We start from the raw sequence: 19,987 nt of genomic DNA on the forward strand, positions 1-19,987 counted from the left end.
AGGGTGCACTCTAGTCAACTGTCAACTCAATCTCAACTGGCTCCTTTCGATGCGCAGCTCCTCACCCTCTCTCCCTCTCTTTTCTCTTCCGGTGAGGAGCCACCGGAAGAGGAAAGCTCATTCCCAGCAACTTCATTCTTTCAGTCACTACCCAGAACTTGTTGAGGTGTTTGGAGGAACGTAGACGTAGACTCATCAGTAAATCAATACTCTGCTCTCGCTTTACCACAACAGACCGGTACAGCACCACTCTCCCCTCGTTCGTGAACAGGACTCTGAGATACCTGAACTCCTCCACTTGAGGCAGCAACTCCTCCCTGACCTGAAATGGGCATTTCACTTATTTCCAGCTGAGAACCACGGCTTCAGACTATGAGGTGTTAATTCTCATTCCTGTCATTTCACACTGGCCCAGTAAGTGCTGGAGGTCACTTTCTGATGAAGCCAGTATTTAATGGCAATATTTCTGGATGACAAACCTTTAGTGCAAAAAAGCTGTGAAACAAATCTCCATTTGGACTTTTCTTGAGTAAAACCTCCTGTTAGCTTTGAGTAACACACAGACACAACAGTCTGAAATACCACCTCTAATCTACTGATTTGTATTTTTGGACAGGATTTTCATCTGTCTGGACTCTTATGCTCTGATTCACATGTGCATGCATGTGAAATGAATATTTTCTGCTTTTAAAAGACGAAAAGTCCACATTTGGAGGTGGGAGGGGTTAAGGGTGACAATCAGACTACACATATTTTCACACATCAATTAGGTTTATGGGGTGAGGCATCATAAATCACTGGATCAGGTCTAGAAAAGGATCACGGTTTAGCCAACTCTAAACAACATTGGTTGCAACTTCTTTTAAAAAGCTCAGTGTCTTAGTTGGCATGGTGAAACGTTTCTGCATTTTCTGATGCAGAAATATACCTTCTAGTGAAATACATCAGGCACAATGTTGTGCTCATGATCATGTGACCATTTCCTGTTTTGCAAAAGACCAGGATGGTATAAAGATGAATGCAGATATCAATCGTTGGTTATGAAGCCCTGAGATGAGCAACCTTGCTGTTCCTGAACTGATGTGCACAATTTTCTTTTGTTTTATTATTCTCAGGCTGCAGCTGCAAAAAAGAGAATTTGGTGCTTTTGTGGTTCATATTACTGTAAAGTATTTATTAAATGATCGCACTGACATAAGATAAAACTTCTTCTAAGGCAAAAAAGGCCTAATACTTTTTGGTTTCAGCTTTTGAAATGCTGTTCCATGCTACAGGAATTTATGACAAACAAAAAGTATTGGTTCATACTGTATTTCACCATATTTACTGAGCCAAGCCCTGCAGTTCCTTGTCCCTTTATCTGGCATGCAGAAGGAACTTTGAGGAAGTACAAAGTACAGAGTTCACCAAGTAGTTTTAATGCAGTTATCTCTGCCTGCTAAGGCAGTTTTGAGCTGCACGGCTTTATCACTGGAGGGTGGACTCGGGCTGCTCTCAGACACCTGTGACCTTTGAACTGAAAGCTATTACTCTGCAGATCAAACCTGGTTTAAAGCCCTCATTTTTTTTAGCTATCCTGTTTTGATGAGCAATAGTTTAACTTAGTTTATTTTACTATTGTAATTTTTTTGACCATTTCACTGACCTACATCCATCCATCAAAAAGCATTAAACGTCATATGTGACTAGAGCAGGGCGATATGGCCAAAAATATTTATCACGATATACATTTGAAAATTTGCGATAACGATATAACTGACTATATAATTGATGCGAGACAAAATGCAACTCCACAACTTTACTAGTGCAACCCCCCCCCCCCCCCCATCCATTTATTTTCACTTAAACAAGCAGCTGTTTTTTTTATGTGCATTGAAGCTATATAAAAATTTAACAGTGCAAATGCAAATTCCTTACTGAAAGTTTAACCAAAAGGCATTTCCAGTAGAAATGGGCTGGCATATCCAGAGCATAACCATGTATAATATCCACTGAAGTTAAAAAGAGGTGCTTTGCAACATTAAACTGCAGTGTGCCAAATAAAAAAGTCAAATACGTATTTTTTGGACAATAAAGGTGCATGGGATTATAAGGCACATTAAGCGAAACAAAGCAGTCAGATAAATCAAACTTTACTCAACTCATTCTTCTTGCTTCCTCCACTTCTGTACCATTGATTCATTAATGCTGTATTCTATCACAGCTGCTCTATTCCCATGTTGTTGCAGTATATTAATGACTAACCTCGTATTGTGGATGGATTGTCTCAGTTGTTCTTCTGACTGAAGTTTGGTCCGTTTACAGCATCCTGCCATGCGACTGTATTTGTCTCTAACCATCAGGAACCTTCACGTTAACTTTTATCGAGTGGAAAAGTGTTAGCGTTCATCCTCCAGCTTCACTGTTTATGTTATGCTAACATAGCTGTGTCGCTAGCGATCACGTAGCACATCATTATATACCAGCTAGCCCAACTTCAGTAACTTTACAAACATCACTGCTGTTTAGTTTTCTAACTTCATTTATGTTGGAAGTGATAGCAGAGCTGTACATTTGAATTTTTTCAGAAATCTCTCAGTCAGAACATGCAATATCATGCTGAGGTAACTAGCGAAACTAGCGAGCTAACTTCCGCTAACTTCCTGCTAACTTCTACCTCCGTTAAAAGTAATAAATTCTGTTTTCATGGATGCCTGGATGCTAAACTTCATAGTTACACCTGGTAAAGCAGCAATGCTGATCGTTTTATTAAAGATGAAAGAATTTAGACAGATTTTTAACTCTTAGTGATGCTGCAGTGTTCGTTTGACTTTGGGACCTGTAGATGACGGAGTTTAGGACCCAGATTACTCCCAGATTTACGAGCACCTTAGTCCGACAAATACTGCAATTGACTATGTGCACGTTAGCATATGCTACTTCCGGTGCGGAAACTCCTGTGGGGAGCTTTGTTTCCGGTGTCCTATTCGCGCCTGGTTTACGGTCCAAAACAAGTTAAGCAAATGAATCAAGTGGCGATTTACATTTCTATAGATGTCTTGGGCATTTACCCAATATATCTGTAAATGATGTTCATTGACTTGTCGATATTTTTCCCCCGCACCTCAGAGCAAAAGAGAAAAGGGATTCAAATGTTATATTTCTCAGCTGTCCCTCGTTTATCGCGGGTGTTATGTTCTAAAAATAACCAGCGAGAGGTGAAATCAAGTAGCCAAATTTATTTTTGACGATGCAAAACGTTTGGGGGACACTTCAGAGTCACACTGTTAACAATCAATGCAGCGATTCTGTACTGTACAGGAGAGGCGTCACGGAGGAGATCGTCTGCAGCGATCAGGACGCAGGACACAATGTGACGTAAAAAAAGCATGCAAACTTGCACTAAAAAATCTGAAACAGCGAGGTGAAAGGTGAACCGCGTTATAGCGAGGGACCGCTGTAATTTTGAAGGTAAGTCACAACATACCCTTCCTACATACTAATGTATAGAAACCATTACCAGCAATCATTCATTTTTTGTGTGGCTTTTTTCACGGTTTGTTAATATGCTGTGTAGGTGTGTACTTGACTAGCTGATATCGACATAACGGGGAAACATCTGGTTTGACTATTCTTCACCTGTAGTTTGAATGCTGAACATTTGCCTGTTTAATTCATAAGACCAGTCATTATACAGAGATGTGCTTCTGAATGTGGACGATGTGTCTTCTGCTGCAGTAATGCAGTTCTGCTTGTGTTGAGTGATGTAAACAACTGATGATCTAAACGCTTGATCATTAGATTTTTTTATGACACAACAGCGGTGAGTGTTCCCACGTTCTGCTCTTTGTAACTTAACGCAATCTTTCCGTTTTCGAGTTTTGGACATGATTTTGGAGTATATCTTCGCAGTAGCGATTGACCGCAAAGTAAAGCTACCGGAAATATACAACCCCACATCCGGTCTCAAACCAGGAAGTTAGCATTGTCTCGTGCACATAGTCAATAACAAGGCCCGCTTGCATGTTCTACAAAAAAAAAAAAAAAAAAAAAAAAGTGCTTTGTTGTGTATCTGACGGACAAACACCAAACCAGTTCCACATTACTGAAGTGGCACCATTTTTACAAACCAATTCTCATTCATCCGTTTCACTCAATGATCCGCTTTCTCCCTTCTCATTCTCCGTTGCCGCCATGCTTTTCAGCCATGTGCGTATGAAAACAAAGGCACTGCACATGCGCGTTTTACCCATATTCTATTGCGATATTTCATTTTCTTATCATTGCCTAACATTGTACCGGTATTACCATGAACGGTATAATATGGCCCAGCCCTACATGTAACTGCATTTATTAAGAATCAGCTGTAAAGTCAACCAATCAGTGTTTTTAAACAGAGCATAAAAGTTGTATTAAATCCTTAAATTCTCCTTTACTTTGAGTTATACGGGCCTACAATTAGGAAAAAAGGTGAATCAAATAGGACCAATTTTCGATCCACATTGTGTACTTTCCTGAATTTGGGGAAAAAAGGCCTAGGTATGATTATGCAATAATATTTTTACAAGCTAAATTTAACACAGCTTGTGCAATCATTATTTTAATGAAGTTGCTCTGTAGTGAAATCTTGTTTTTCCTATTTCCTCTGTGCACTTAGTGTTTTCTGAGCATGCTCACTGCTCAGGAAGAAGCTTTGTGGGGGTAGGGGGGGTGGGGTGCCTCCATTTCCATGGAGACAAGAATACAAGGCTTTTCTCAGTTATGCAATAGGACTGTAACCATGACAATATTCATGGTTAGAGTGGAAGGAAAAAAAAAAAGGGGAGGGGGGGGGGGGGGGGGGGGCAAAGTTCACTGTGCTTAAAGGGCGACCCATGGTGAGAATGTGGACTGACATCACAGTCACAGGTTTAAAAAGGCAGCGTGAGTACCATAGCTGTGGGGTTGGGCTTCACACCACACTCAGTGCTGCTGTGAGGGGGTTTGCTGCATTAAGAGGTGGTACAGTAGGACTCGAGCGTCTCTGCCATTTACAATTTACTGCTGTGGCCTGCAGTTACTGATTCAGACCGACAGCAAGTCATAACTGCTTATCAGTCACATTGCAGATTACTCATGGAATTTTTCCTGAATAGACAAATGTTAGTCAGAACCAAGAGAAAAATAACTTTACAAAAAGAAAAAAAGAAAAGTGATTGGACCATAGCAGTTGAATAAGCCACACATAAATTTAAACACGTCATTGGTTTCCCCTGTTTAAACTGCTTAAATGAGTTCCTAACAATAATATCAAAATTAACCTACAGTGAAATAAATTGACATGTGCATCTGCAACAACTATGAAAACTGTTCTCCTTAACACGACTGCACTGCTACCAGAAACCACTGGTATATTGTCCGGCCTACAGAACACGTAATCTGCAATCTTATTTTTGTTAATTTCATCCTGTAACATTGATTTATTTCTGCACAGAGATCTGTTAAGTTTAATCTTTTTGAGCTGCTCTCTGAGAAGCTTCAGCAGATAACCGGGCGACACTGACCATTGGCTGCAAAAGCTTAATTCAAGTTCATTGAGATTTATACCCTCCAGCATTTATCATTGGGAACGATCATAGATTTAACTGCATTTGCATGCTTACTAAAAAAAAAAGAAAGAAAAAAAGTTAAAAAAACAAAACAAAAAAGTCTTTCCTGTTTCTGTGTACACTAACCACAATAACCCATTTATAAAAACATGCCAGCATGGTGTTTGTGTCTGCAGGTGCTTTTCAATCAGGCTTACATGGGTGTATGAAATATTCAGCTCTGCACAATAAGCCATTTGTTTCCCTGACGTCAGCAAAATGCCCACATTGAAACATACCTATAGTTTGTTTTCAGAGGTAAAGCGCTATAGTGCGTGGAGCTCAACAATATCATTTCACTCACTGTTCGCATTTATAAGTAATAATTAGCAGGTAACCTTATTGCAGCAATTCAGACTATTTAGCACAAACATGATAAAGAAACTTTGAAGAGCATGAGCAGAGAAAAGTTTCTTCCTCAAAGCCATTTCCTCACACAGTATGCATCGCAGTTTTCTAATATATTTGTACAGCCTCAGTGTGGCCTGCAGGGTTTCGTCACAGGCTTTGCATTAGTGACTGGTGGAGTCTATTCTTACATAGGGGAGAAGCCACTCCTATAATAAAAGCCACCTCTGGTACTATCATAAAAAAATAATGAATCCATTTACGTGGAATAAATCATTAACTTTCCAGTGTCATTTCAGACTGAAAATGAGACATATATAACTCCAAGAGACTGTATGGAGTCATTCATAACCCCAGCTCTATATTTAGGTGTGCCGTTATGATAGCCTTAATATTTTAACCATTATAGGCTTAAACGTTACTGTAACATTTAAATTTGCTGCTTGTTGTCCCCATCCTTTTGAGTATAAAATGTTTACGAGTCCAGCAGACCAAAACCCAACAGCTGAAGCTGAAACCAACACAAATTTTTGCATTTAAATAAATAAATAAAATAACGCCAGTTATTATTAGTTAGCTGCCAGCTATTAGGAAGGCACAATACTGGTGTCAGTAAGCCAACCTATGGACTGAGGCATTTCATTCAGTTCTATGTTATTTCAGTTTTATTTTCTAATTTTTCTTACTATAAAACTAGTCGATTATTTTCTTTTACCAGTACAATAACTGGTAAATTAGATGCCAGGAACATCTGTTTTTACTGATACTGTAAGCCATTTCATTGCTTTCATTTCTTCACATATGAAGTGGATTATACAACCAAATGTATTTAAAAAATACATTTAAAACAAACAAATAAAAAAAAAGTATACTTTATACGTACACACACGTACTCTTGACTTCTTTCTAGGTTTTTATATTTCACTCTCTGATCACAGCTGCTAACATGACATCTAAATAAATTTATATAGTTTATTTAACCTAAAAGCATAAAGCAGACTAATATCAGGCAAATGAAGCAAAACCTGAATGCACAGAATCTCGCCATCAGTCTTAATGTGCATCTCCACCTGTTACCATCAGTTACAGCTGTCATTCTTTTGAGTCATCGAGTCACAACCCGATTTTTCTAAAGCATGTCGAACAAATTTAAAAAACAAAAAAAAACTTTCTGGCATTTAGAATGACCGAAAGTGACTCTCTGTTTTATTCAGTATGACCTGCTATGGGTGACTGAGCTTATAAACCCATTAGGAAGGTGTTTACAGAGGTCCCCAAAATTTATTCTGTTCATCAGGACGTAGTGTTTTCAGTTTCATCACTCATCCAAGTGACTTCTTCAGTCTCAGCTGATTGCTGGTTTCCAACCTTATAAACAGTACATTTGCATAATGACTGAAACAAGCCCACTGAAGGAACAATGGTGCTAGTTAGTACTGACCACAACATTATCATCTTTCCGGCATACAAAGGTAGATGCACAGTTTTGCTAAACCAGAAAGACTATCATAAGAAAATTTTGTCGCTCAGTGACGAAAATACTTACGAGCCTCTGAAACGAGACCCAGGAAGTGGCTACAGGAAGAGGGTGATACCAAACCAAACAACCTCTGCCGAAGTGGATGTCACAGCACAGAAGAGCTACCTCGTCAGGCCAGGACTCTGCAGACTATTTACACCTACAGGCCAGTGGACACTCTTTCAAGGATGAGGATGTAACATCCTGGACAGGGAGGAACGCTGGTTTGAGGGCGGAGTCAAGGAGGCCATTTACGTGAAAAGGGAAAGACCATCTCTGAATCGAGGAGGGGGCCTAAGGGTACATCTGTCACCATCTTACAATGCTGTGATTGCAGCCATTCCCCAACTCTCTGTGAATGGTGATCTTTGATAAAGTAGCTTTGATCAGTGGGTGTTGATCAATGGTCATGAAAACTTCCATAATTAAGATTAAGGAACTGACCTCCCAGCCCACCCAGCCCATTGTTCCTTCAGTGGGCTGGTTTCAGTCATTATGCAAATGTACTGTTTATAAGATTGGGGAAACCTGCAGTCAGCTGAGACTGAAGAAGTCACCTGGATGAGTCACAAAACATTTCTCCCGCTGAAAACGCTACTTCCAGATGAACAGAATCAACTTTTGGGGATTTACTCACCTGGATGATTGAGCATGCATCAAGTAATTTACAGAGGTCAAGTCAGAGAAAAGCACAACAGCAAAACAAAACACTGTACACATGTGACTCACTGAAACTTTTCCCTGCAGCCCATTTTTAGGCATCTGCTAAGAACCACTGATATAAATGCTTAATATAGGAACTCTCCTACAGATAGCACTCATGTTTTAATTTCTGACCATAGGCCTGCTGCTTCTCTCCTATTTAGCCACAGCATACCTTCCAGTTCCAAGGCTTTGACCAAACACTTGAACCTCAGATTCAGATGCTGTTTTTTTTTTTTTTTTTTTTGCATCAATTCAAAGTCTTTCATTTAAATGAAGCACTCTCTCGCATCTCTGAATGAGGGAAACCAATTAATACAAGAGCTCAAGGGAGACATTTTTCATAGACAACAAATTGTGCAAATGAAAGCATCGGCAGTCTCTAGAATTCAGAACTCAACCTGACCAACACAAGGATTTTGTCAGTGGCTTCATAGTTATTTAAAGCGCATTTAGATTTCATAATGATGAACTGTAATTAGAAAGTTGGAATCCTTTAGACTTCTTTCAGAGAATCTGGACTTTACTGTGACTTATTGGTTAGAAAACTCAGTCTTTTGGTTTAAAAACTGATAAATGAACCAAAGTAAGATGTCACACTGAAAATTGTAAAAAGGTATTTTTCCACTGTGGGAGTGAAGACTATAATGAAGTCCTAAAAACAGCAAATACTCTGACCGTAGCTTTTAAAATGTTGCAATTTTGTGCTTTTAAATTAAATATTTCTGGGGCTTAGCAGAGTCATTTTCATGGATTTCTAGTTCTTTATGTCACTTCATATACGGAACGATTAACAAAAAATATATCTTAGTTTGTCACAAGTGTTTATTTTAGGGCAATTACATTTTGTTTGTTTATTGAAGCACACTTGTGATTTGTAATTCATGCAGATAATTTAGACTATTCAGCCGAAAGGGTGCTAACCTAAGGTAATTCAAAGACAGGCGTGTTTTAAAATCTCTGAATGAAAACATGCAACTTTTCTTGAGAAAAAAAAAAAAAGAATCTTCCACTGTTCATTGTGATAAACATCCTTCCTTCAGCAAAACTTTGCTTGTCAAGCCCAAAAAAAAAAAAAAAAAAAGTATTCATTATAACACTGGTGTGTGTGTGTGTGTGTGTGTGTGTGTGTGTGTGTGTGTGTGTGTGTGTGTGTGTTTTAAGGCAAGTTGAACTTTCGTAAGCATACCTTGACATAAAAATGAGGGCAGGTGATAGAATCAAAGCTAATTCTGCATATTTCACTGTGCATGAACTCGATATCTGCCTTTTTCTCATTAGGTTACAAGTCCTAATGTAAGCTCAGCACTGTGGTTTCTGAGAAATGCGGATGCAACAGTAAAAGCAGCAACAACATGCACCTCTAAGTCCTGATGATCAACACAGATATTAACATCAACGCAGCAGAGCAGCGCCTGAATGTTTTACAGCCCTTCTGAACCAGAAGTCGTCATGCTCGTCTTGGCAGGCGCAGCCACCCAAATTACCCAAATTACATCTCCTTCTGAAATGCACAACAGGATTTCAGAGTGTCAAGGCTCTCATTCTCTCCCCCCCTCTCTCATTGGCTGTGGAGTGGTGGTACTGATGTCAGAAGCAGAGGAGTTGCCATGGAGATGGGCACCACAGTGGCATTTCGAGAGGACGAAGCAGAGCATCGGCGGTGGCTAAGAATCAGGCAGGTCAAGGACTCGAGACGGAGTCAGAATCACCAGAGGACAAGAATGACAAATAAATTTAGGATGAAATGTTTACAAGCAACAAGTGTTTCCCATGCTGGATGTCAGTGATACCAAAGAGTTTGCTGTGATAACACAACTTTGTATTTCTACACAATACCAAAGCTCAAATGATAGCCAGGTTCACATTATGAGATGCCAGATATCAGAGGTGCTTATTAGTCCAGCGGGTTCTTATATAGGGCTTTTCTACTCTAACTGGGCACTCAAAACACTTTATACAACTTACCTCATTCACACATTCACACAGGAGCTCTTTTTTTTTTTTTTTTTTTTTTTTATAAATCCTGTCTGGCAGCTTTTACAATCAGAATTATGATTTGAATACACTTGTTGTGCTAACCACATTTTTCATGTTTTTTCCATGCATGTATGTGTTTTCTATCTAACATTTGCACACACCGGATGGATCGCAGAGCAACCTTGGGTTACTATCTTGCCCGATGATATTTGGCATGCAGACTGGAGCAGCCAAGCATCGGACCACCTGTTTGGTGAGTGCGAAAAATTTAGTTCCATGTATTTGTCAGTTTAATAAACCAAATATTATCCCAAAGCATTCTGATGCTTTTTGTGTGACAAACTAAAGAACTATTTTCTTCACAATTAACTTTACGTTTTTATTTAGTTGTAATTAACTATAATCCGAATCTGGAGTCATGTTCATGTCTTTCTTTTCTATTATACATGTCTGCGCAAGTGCGCTTTAATGTGGTTAATTTATTTAATTTCTTCCCTTTATTTGTTTATATAGCCATCAACACAAAAAAAGCTCTTTTCGAATAGCACTGGAGCAGTTTCAGTGTGCTGCTTTGTTTTTACCACAAACCGTATAAAAGATAAACGCCGACACCGTGACGTCACCCACTGGTTAGTCAAGTCCAGTTCTGAAGCCTTGAGTTGAGCATTTTCAGCATATTCTGAATAATCTGACACTTAGAGTGATCAAAATTTACAAAATGGACTTTAATATTTTATTCAATATGACCTGAAATGAGTGAATGAACCCATGTATTTAACCAGAATCCATTTATAGACATGGTGTCTGGCTGCTGTTTTTCTGCAGCCTTCTGTAGGACTACAAGTCTTTTTGCAGCCACAGGAGTAATCCTCTGGTGGCCATTAAACAGAGTCTCTTTCCTAAAACAGGCTTCACTAAGCGATCCCCACTGCATACTAGCTAATATAAAAGCATACGACTTATCCCCTCCTGCCGTTTTCCTTGTTCCAGTGTGATATGAACAAAAAAAAGTGGAATCTGACCAACTATCACCCATCTTTTCAGATGTAAAACTTTTTATAAACACGAGCCACTTCAGCAGCATTCCCCCATGATCTAACTGCTCATGTGGGCGGGTTGAAAAAGGCAGAGTTTGCCATGGCAGCTTCTGAATATTATCACAGAGGGTGATACAGTATCTTGTGATTGTGTAAGCATACAGTGTTAAGAGGCTCAGTGTACCACCAATCTGTGGTTGTACATCTGCTCATGTCAGGGCTTTCCAGCCTCAACAGGCACCAACAAGAGGTTGTTGAAAGCAAAAATAGGCCTGCTCTGAAAATGACACAGACATACCTCACAGTCGACTGGTAAGCAAATGTCTTCATGCAGCGTACCAACTTAGGTTACAAAGAATCTGCATCATGTTTCAGGGTTTTTGTAGAAAAATAAACAAAATGTGCATTTAATGAGAATTCACAGAAAACGAATATCCTGCTGTACAGTGGGCGACCAGAAAGAGAAGTGGGATTCTTGGTCCAAAAATACGCTCTTTAAGCAGAAGCTTACATCAGCGATATCTGATCTTATAGAACCTCCGTAAACACTTTTCTGATTACTTTATGGGCTCAGTCACTCATTTTGGGTAACAGTGAATAAAACATGAAGCACGATCATTATTAAAGTCAAAAAGGAGAAATAACGTGTATACCGATTTGGTATATAACTGTCAATAACAAACTAGTCAGATCAACCTGTAGCTTGTCATGTCTGGTTTCAAAACAGCAAGATGGTGACAGTTAAATGCTCAATGTGAATTTGGTTTAAATAATCCAAAGGAGTTAAACCCAGTAGAGCTGTAGAAACATAGTTCTTCATAATCTTTAAAAAAAAAAAAAAGAAATCACACAAGCAATCAGTGTATCACTGTGCATCTGTGGCTTTTACTCATGTTTAATCTCTATAGAAAATGCAACAACAGAACAGTGCATCCTGCTTTACTGACTCATAAAGGCCAGCTGACTGCAGCCCAACACCACCATACAGCAGCGCAGCCTGACAAAGAACTGACTGATGGTATTTAAAAATATTTCAGATGCAAACTGAGGGATGTCTGAAGTACACCCTGCAACACTTTCGCTGGCTGCTGCACATCAAAGCTACATGCCCAACTGGCTGAAAACCACAGGTCTCAAAAAGAACGCAGAAAGAGGAGTGCAAGGAGGCTGAGGCTCGCACAGCACTCGCTCCAACCGCCTCTGACTCGGAAGCACACACAGCCAAAAATACAGTAACGCTACCAGAGTCAGTGAAACAACTGGGCTTCAACCTGAACCTGAGTAAGGACTGCGAAAGGATCACCGATTTGTGAATATAAGCGAAACTGAAGAAGCCATCATGGGACGGCATCTGTGTCACTCCTTCAGGCCCATACAGTCTGCTTTACTGTGACAAGAGCGCAAATACAAGGAGCAAAGCAAAAAGATGTTAATGGTGACAACATCAGGTGCTTACACCATACATGTATCCGTTTCTCTATTGTTGTTGCTATTACAAAGTCATTAGATCCTCTGACACTTAGTGTGCACAGTTTGGGCCAGTGCTAGTGCTGAAATCTGAAGCTCAACGCACCCTGAAACATATGGCTAATAAAGCTACGGGAAGCGGTCGGTACAGTCAGGAACAATAAAAACCACCTCTAGAAGTAGCAAGAGTGTCTGGACTATAGCTGAGTGTGTCTCCAGCAGAGCGTTCAGACACACTGAAAACCAAGATGACACAGCTCAGCTGTCCAAATACCTGCCAATGTCATTGTGGGACAAAGAATAAGTTTTGAAGTGTACTTAAAAAATTGCAAGGTCAGCCTAATATGGAGAGGCAACTCACAGTTTAGACGCTATGACATGACCCTCCCGTTCTTCAGTATAATCTTCAGGATATGGGGGATAACTGGTCAGCCGTTCTCAGTGATGCTGACGGGACGTAAGGTGTTAAGAGATGTGCAGTTGTTGTTGGTGACAATCCATTAAGGGATTTAAAAAAAAACATGCAATAATATCCTAAAAAGCACAGGAGGACAGTGAAGAGAGGCCAGAACATGGGACATGCTTTATCGTATATAAGCGAGCAGCGTCATTTTGGACCAATTAAAGATCCAAAAGGGAAGCATGATCCAATCCAACGGGGTGTAACAATAGTCAAGTCAAGTTGCAATAAAAGCAGATGTAACTCTCTCAAAATAAGAAGGACTTGGCCATAGAAATAAGCATAAACTGGAAAGAGTTTATTGATTTTACAGTGGATTTAATCTCTTTACCCGATTTTAAGTCAATTTTCAGGATTTACAGGATTATTTATAATAGATAAGGATCCAGTCCAATTATGAACAAATACAACAAATAGCTCCAAGAATCATGTCCTTGGTTTTACTCTCATTAAAATGGTCATCAAAGTTTTGATGTCACTAAGACTTTCTAACTTTTTAACAAGCACTTTATTTTGCGTGAGGGGCAGGTAGATTTGGGAATCATCAGCATAGAAGTGGAAGGACATGCTCTAACTTTAAAAAAGCAATAGATCAGATGGGAAGTGGGCAGAGAACTGTCCCCAAAAGAGAACCTTGGGGAACTCCACAGAGTAGCAAGATGACTGACATTAAAACGTCTTTGCAACGTATACCACTCTAAAGCTGTACCTTTACTCTCCGCACAGTGCTTAAGGTTGACTGGGTCCAAGGGTAGAATTTAAAAATTTGAGTCAGAAGAAAATAAAAGAGCATTCGAAATTCCTAAAAGTATAAATTATGAAGTGAAAAGCTTTGCACATTAATTTTTCTCTGTAGGAAAATCTGCGACAAGATTAGAATTGTTACATCTATTTAATATTTTTAAGAAAAACAAATAATGCACAAGTTCTATTGTAAAACATTTAAAATAACACCTAATGGCCATACATTTTAAAACCTGTGATTTTTTTGATCAGCCAAGAGATTTTTCTATCACTGGAAATTAAAAAAAAACCCTAACAAAAGAAATTAGAGTTTTGAACGAAGCAAAAATCCCTCGAGTTTCCCTTTCGACCTGAAAGGTTTTGTTCAAACTTGCCCAGATTCATCATCATTCATCAAATGGACTGAAACATTCCTGAAACTGGTCACAACATGCTTTCTCTGAAAAGGCCCTTAAAAGAATACTATTACAGCTACAGCCATTAAATACTGATGACAAAGCTCCAGACAGACAGAAGATCATCATCATCATTAACATCAATAAGAACCCAATTCTGGAGGAAAATATGAACTTTGATGGTTACTGGAAGTGGCACCTGCAGAGACCACACTGACAGAGGCCACATTTCGGTGACGGAAACAAAGTTCATTAAAGAAAAGTTCAAACCTTTCACCCAGTTGGCAGTGTGATGGACAGGGAAGGTGTGGAAAGGCCACAGTGATGAGATCCAAATCTTAGAAGCAAAACTTTAAGCAAGTCATCACTTGTAGGAAATTAACATAAACTGCTTGCCAAGACGACGCCTAGAGCACTGATATGTACATTTTACAGTTCTACCTAAATCCGCCTTCCTGGAAATTACGTTACAGTGATAGAGATCTCAAAAAGCATAACTGCTCTGTTTGGTAGTAATCCTCCATTTAACACAGTTCATCAATTAGCGCAATAGTTAGCACAACAGTTCATAAAACAAGATAGCATGTAATAAGATGGACAGGGATGCACTGCATTTAACTTTTGTCAGTGTCAAACCGACACACTATAGATAGCGTACCCTAAGCCACGCGGATACCAAGAACCGATCCACTAACACTGTTAAACGACCAAGCTCTAGTCCTTACTGTGGGGAAGAGACTGGAAGTCATTCCTTCATATTTAAGACAACAACAGGGTTAAGGTATGCTGCTTTACAAACTGTGTGAAATCAATGTGGCAAATAAATAAATCCAATAATATTTATTTATTGCGCTGGTATTTGTAATCAAAATAATAAACAACAGCTCAGTGTGAGAGACATTATGGTGAATTTATGGCACACTGGTTGTCAGTTTGCGTAGGTTTGATTACACAGAGGTGTTTGCAACCTATGCAAACATGCTTGTGTGCAGTCCTCGCTTTCCATAAAGACAGCATGAAGGTCGCCATGAATGATGTTGTGCATAAGTAAAATGCTAAATTGTTCAAAACTGGGCTGGATCCCTGTTCCAAACATTAAATGTTCTTGCTTCACCTCAGCTCTTTGCAACGTTATAAGTTCAGGGTCCTCTGCAACTGTGGGCTACTCTTGCTTATGCAAGAATAGCCCACAGCCTGGCTGCTTGCGACACTTCCCCCTGGTAAAACAGCTACAACATGCGGACGATGGTCTGCAAAGTTGCCCATAGGCTCACCACTGAACTATTAAGGCACCAGTACACTCGATGCATTGGTCTCTTCATGTGCCACCAGTATAATCGTCACACAACCACATTGATGAGTACTCGCCGTTGTAGCGCAAGTAGCCATTGCAGTATTCTTCAAAAAACAACAACAAAAAAAAAAAAACAGTATGCCACTCAGGCAGCTGTGATGTAGAAGGAGAAGTTGTCAAAACCGGAAGCAAAGAAGGTTTTTCCACAAAGTCTCATCTTTCCAAACTGTGGGAACATCTCCCTCCGTTTACCCTGAGCTTCTATACTATCTCACTAAAACATTGGTTTAAAAAACAAAACAAAACAAAAAAAAAAACACAAAAAAAACTTTGTCACCTTTGTGAACGACAGCACATAGCAAAAGTGACATCACTTTGCTGACACATGCTGTGGCGTTCTTTCAGCTGCTTGAGCACCTCTCACAACTTGATGTTTGCGGCCTAGTTGAAGATACAGTGTATAATTGTGTCCTTGCGGCCGTTACCTCCATTTCTGTGATGTATCCATGTAGAACATTAGGTTGCTGTAAACTGCAGTAAAACCTTGCAAACACGTGTTACAATTAACATAAAGAAACTGCTGAAGCGGTGAGCAAGACAAAGCATCATCATTGGTTTTCAGTTGTGTTAGCTCTCCTGACCACAGTGTGTGGTTAAAACTGAAGTGTTGCAAACATACAAATAAAAGCTAGCTGGATATCAGCGGTAATATTTTCATGCAATAGTGTTTCTAAAGTTGTCCAAGCAGGTGAACTTCTGAAAGTAATTTTAATGTGAGCTCAGCTCTGCAATAATGCTATCTTTGCAGACTGCAACACGTACTTTGAAGCATTACTGTAAAAGCACAGAGGCCTCTTTACAAGTGAACATCCTCACATGGAAAAATGTACTTCAATTCGGCTTGACTTGAGCTACGAGTCATTTCTTTGCTCGTACAACTGTAGCTGTGTGCTTTCGGTGGGTTTTCCAGTTTGCAGACGAAAAGGTGCTAAAACAACCTGCTGTGCATCTACACCGTGGGCAGACTGTGTGTCAAAGCCTGTTCTCAGAAAAGCCTGCTCCTCTCTCTAACTACAGAAGACAAAAGAACTACACTGCTGCTGTTTGACACAAGGACAATATATTATGTAATGCAGTACAGTGTGCACATTTAAGGTCAGAAGCAGCTCCTCAGGCTAAAGAAACACATGCAAGAAGTGTTTTTCAAAGTAGAGGGTAGGGTTTGATTTAATACACCAAGAAATGTGGACAAAACTAAGTTACCTTTGATTGCCATTCCTGTGTGGGAATGTACACTACTAAGAGAAACCACAAATAAAATGGTGAATAATTTGAGTTTACACTCTACTGCACTACTGATCGCATACCATTAGGTAGAAAGTGGATAGAAAATAATGCTTCTGTGGTCTATCTTTCCTTCATATTCCTTCATATACTGCTTGTAATCTGCCATCAGCTACAAGGAAAACCCCTTGAGATACTCCCACAATACATTTTCCAGGCATTTTATGCAACACCAAGCAACTTAAACAGAGGACTAACCTCATGTAGGAACAAAAAGAAAAAAGAAAAAGAAAGAAAGAAAAATTTAATGAGGTAATGTCAGCTCACTATAAAGCCCACACACTAGCGGTATTTCCAGGATGCTTTAAATGAGGCACAGGAAATCTGAATATTTGATTGAGAAAACTGGCCTAGAAAACATTAGGTATGACTTTCAGGCTCATGTGAAGCTCCGTGCAATAATTAAGATGATATTACAGGGAATGTGGTGCTGCACATGAGACTGAACATATTTTTTTTACCCAGTGTTTTTGCAACGCATGTATTTAGACTCTTTACTTAAGTGAAAGTCTCACTTAAGCAGCCTGAGAGTACTAACACAGCACCAAAACAAACTTTACATTTCAAAGCAACATTAACAAAGCAAATGCAGAATTAATATCAAATCATAATCATTGATGATCACTTTAATAATGCAGCTGGAGATTATTTAAATGTGTCTGGGTGCTTTCATGTATACATGAAAGCTGTTATTGGGTTTATATTACAATCTTTAAAATATTAAGAACCCAAGGCTTCAAGATAAATCATGTGGGGTGCAAATTACATTATTAGCACCTAGAATGTAGTAGATTAAAACTGCATTTCTGTAAATGTTTAAGTAAATGTGGCAGAAATGAACCTGAAGACATGAAGACACATATAGAAACTAGAGTTGATTAAATTACTGCACATGTCACTGAATGACTACACGCAGCATGTTACAGAAACTGAAGAGACATTCTTATTTTCTGTTACATTATTTTTTCGACGCCACGCTACTCTCTGCTTCTACTCAACTACTTTTGAATGGAAAGAAATTAAAAACCTGTTTACAGCTGAAACACTAAGGTGACATTACTCATATTAAGAAATCAATAGTTATGCTCTCAGAGCATCATGAGTACATGACTCCAGGTACCTTTAAGTGGAGTCCTTTTTTTTTTTTTTTTACATTCAAGGTTTGAGTTTATTGTGATTTTCCACTTCTAATCACTACATTGTGCAGTGAACCATGGCTAACAGACCCAGAGTAGCACTGCTGCAGAAGCCTCAGGCAGAGAGCTAACACACAAAGTTAGTATAGTTAATGAGGGTTTGCAAAAACAAACTATGCATTTTTAGAATATCTGCTATAGCTATAGGAAAACCGGTGACAAACATAAACATAAATATAAATATTAAAATAAAGATAATGGGAGGCATAACTGACACTGATGGGTCGTTTTAGTGACTTGAGGGTTGTTTTAAAGCAGACACTTTTGTATTTCTGTCCACTGGAATAAATGGAATTAGCATTTTTGATTGAGTCTAATTGTTATTCAATCCAGTTATTTTAAAGCCTCGGTTTCTCCACAATTATAACAGTAAATGACACTGTGTTAGTACACATAAAGTACAAACAATTAAGTCGCTAATGGCTGCAATATTAAACTGATAAACACAACAATGAATCCATATTCTTGATGTGACATTGTAATGTATGAGTTTCCTTTTACTTTAGGAAAATTAAGAATATAAAACATGTTTCCAGCATCTGTTTAGTTAAACAGGATAACGATCTTTAGCCGAGTGAAGAATCTAAACAGTTTTTTTCCATCTCTTTGCGAAACAGCTATTTAGTAAAAACAGCCTTAAACCTTTAAGCACGATCACTTTCCATGTGCACAGAGCTTCACACGAGCCTGAAAAATCACACCCAGTGACTTTTTCTACTCTGCATTTATTTCTGATCAAATGTTCCGATTCCCCGCGGGCCCCCTATGCGGACCCCACTTTAAAAGAAATCCTGGAAACGCCTCTGTCCGCCTGAAGCGATCGATACCTCAGATATCGTCCACCCTGTTCAGCATTGATAACAGCTAAAAGTAGCCACATAAAATGCACTTCCAGGCTAGTATAATGCCATGAAGTCAGCGACCACCGGCCGGGATTTAACTGCCGTCTTCCTTTAAGCAACATCGGCTTCTCGCTGTTCCTTGCTAGCCAGACGAAACATGACAGTTAGAAACGGAAAAGATGCGGGTTAGCCGCCGTTTACGTCGGGCTAAAATCAAAAAGTGTCAGCCCGAGACACTTCGGCTACAACTTACCACACCATCCCGTAGGCGCCTTCGCCGATGTAGGAGAGGTTGCTGTACCGAGGCCCGACGTCGAAGGCCTGCCCGCGGACCAGCTCCGTTCCCGGCCCGGGGCTGGGGCCGCTGCCAGTTGGGGCAGACACCGCAGCTGTCGCCATTACGAGGACTGTCTTTTAAAAGGGCTTTTAAATGTAAAAAAAAGAGCGACTAGGATCAGAAAAACGTGCGTGTCTGTGCTTATATCCGACGCCGCTGTGACTGCAACAGGGTGTAGAGTGTGGCGGAGGCCTTCCCGACGTGTGGAGTGTTTTTTTTCCTTTCCGTTAACGTGCGTTCAGAGCGACCACACCGCGGCTGTGCTGTCGCAGGCAGGAGCGCGCAGCAGAGGATGCTGCTGCAAGACATCAACGGAGGCGGTCACGTGACTCCGGTCTTTATTTATTTATTTTACTTTAAAAGAAAAAAAGCTTTATTTTTATTCTGCCACAGAAAGGCTGTAACGGAGAGGACTTCAGATAACATTTACGTCATTTGAAACATTACAAATACTAAAAAAAGAAACTGGGCTCTTGGAACTTTATCAAGTGGGCTATAAATGCAATTGTAATATTATATATACTATATTATATTATTTTATTATTATTATTTACCTCTACTCTGATGTTGGCTTTGATCTACCTGTTAGCAGCTGCAGAACAAGATTACATGTTCTTTTAAAACATGAAAAAACACCCCAAAGTAACACTTTCCCGATGAAAGTAGTTACTTTAAATGCATGAAGTGTAAACTTCATCTTACTAAACTGCATCCTA

General features: G+C 39.5%; 1 protein-coding gene across 1 annotated transcript in view; it reads right to left on the reverse strand.

Moving 5' to 3' along the window:
* mapk1 (mitogen-activated protein kinase 1) overlaps positions 1-19,567 on the reverse strand; it is a 38,070-nt gene extending 18,503 nt beyond the window's left edge. The window contains exon 1 of the mRNA XM_004555644.4: positions 19,188-19,567. Coding sequence (XP_004555701.1) covers positions 19,188-19,333 — 146 coding nt within the window. The 5' untranslated portion in view covers positions 19,334-19,567. The remainder of the gene's footprint in view (positions 1-19,187) is intronic.
* Positions 19,568-19,987: the final 420 nt, after the last annotated feature.

This window comes from Maylandia zebra, linkage group LG12, assembly GCF_041146795.1.
Source record: "Maylandia zebra isolate NMK-2024a linkage group LG12, Mzebra_GT3a, whole genome shotgun sequence".
Taxonomy (NCBI): Eukaryota; Metazoa; Chordata; class Actinopteri; order Cichliformes; family Cichlidae; genus Maylandia; species Maylandia zebra.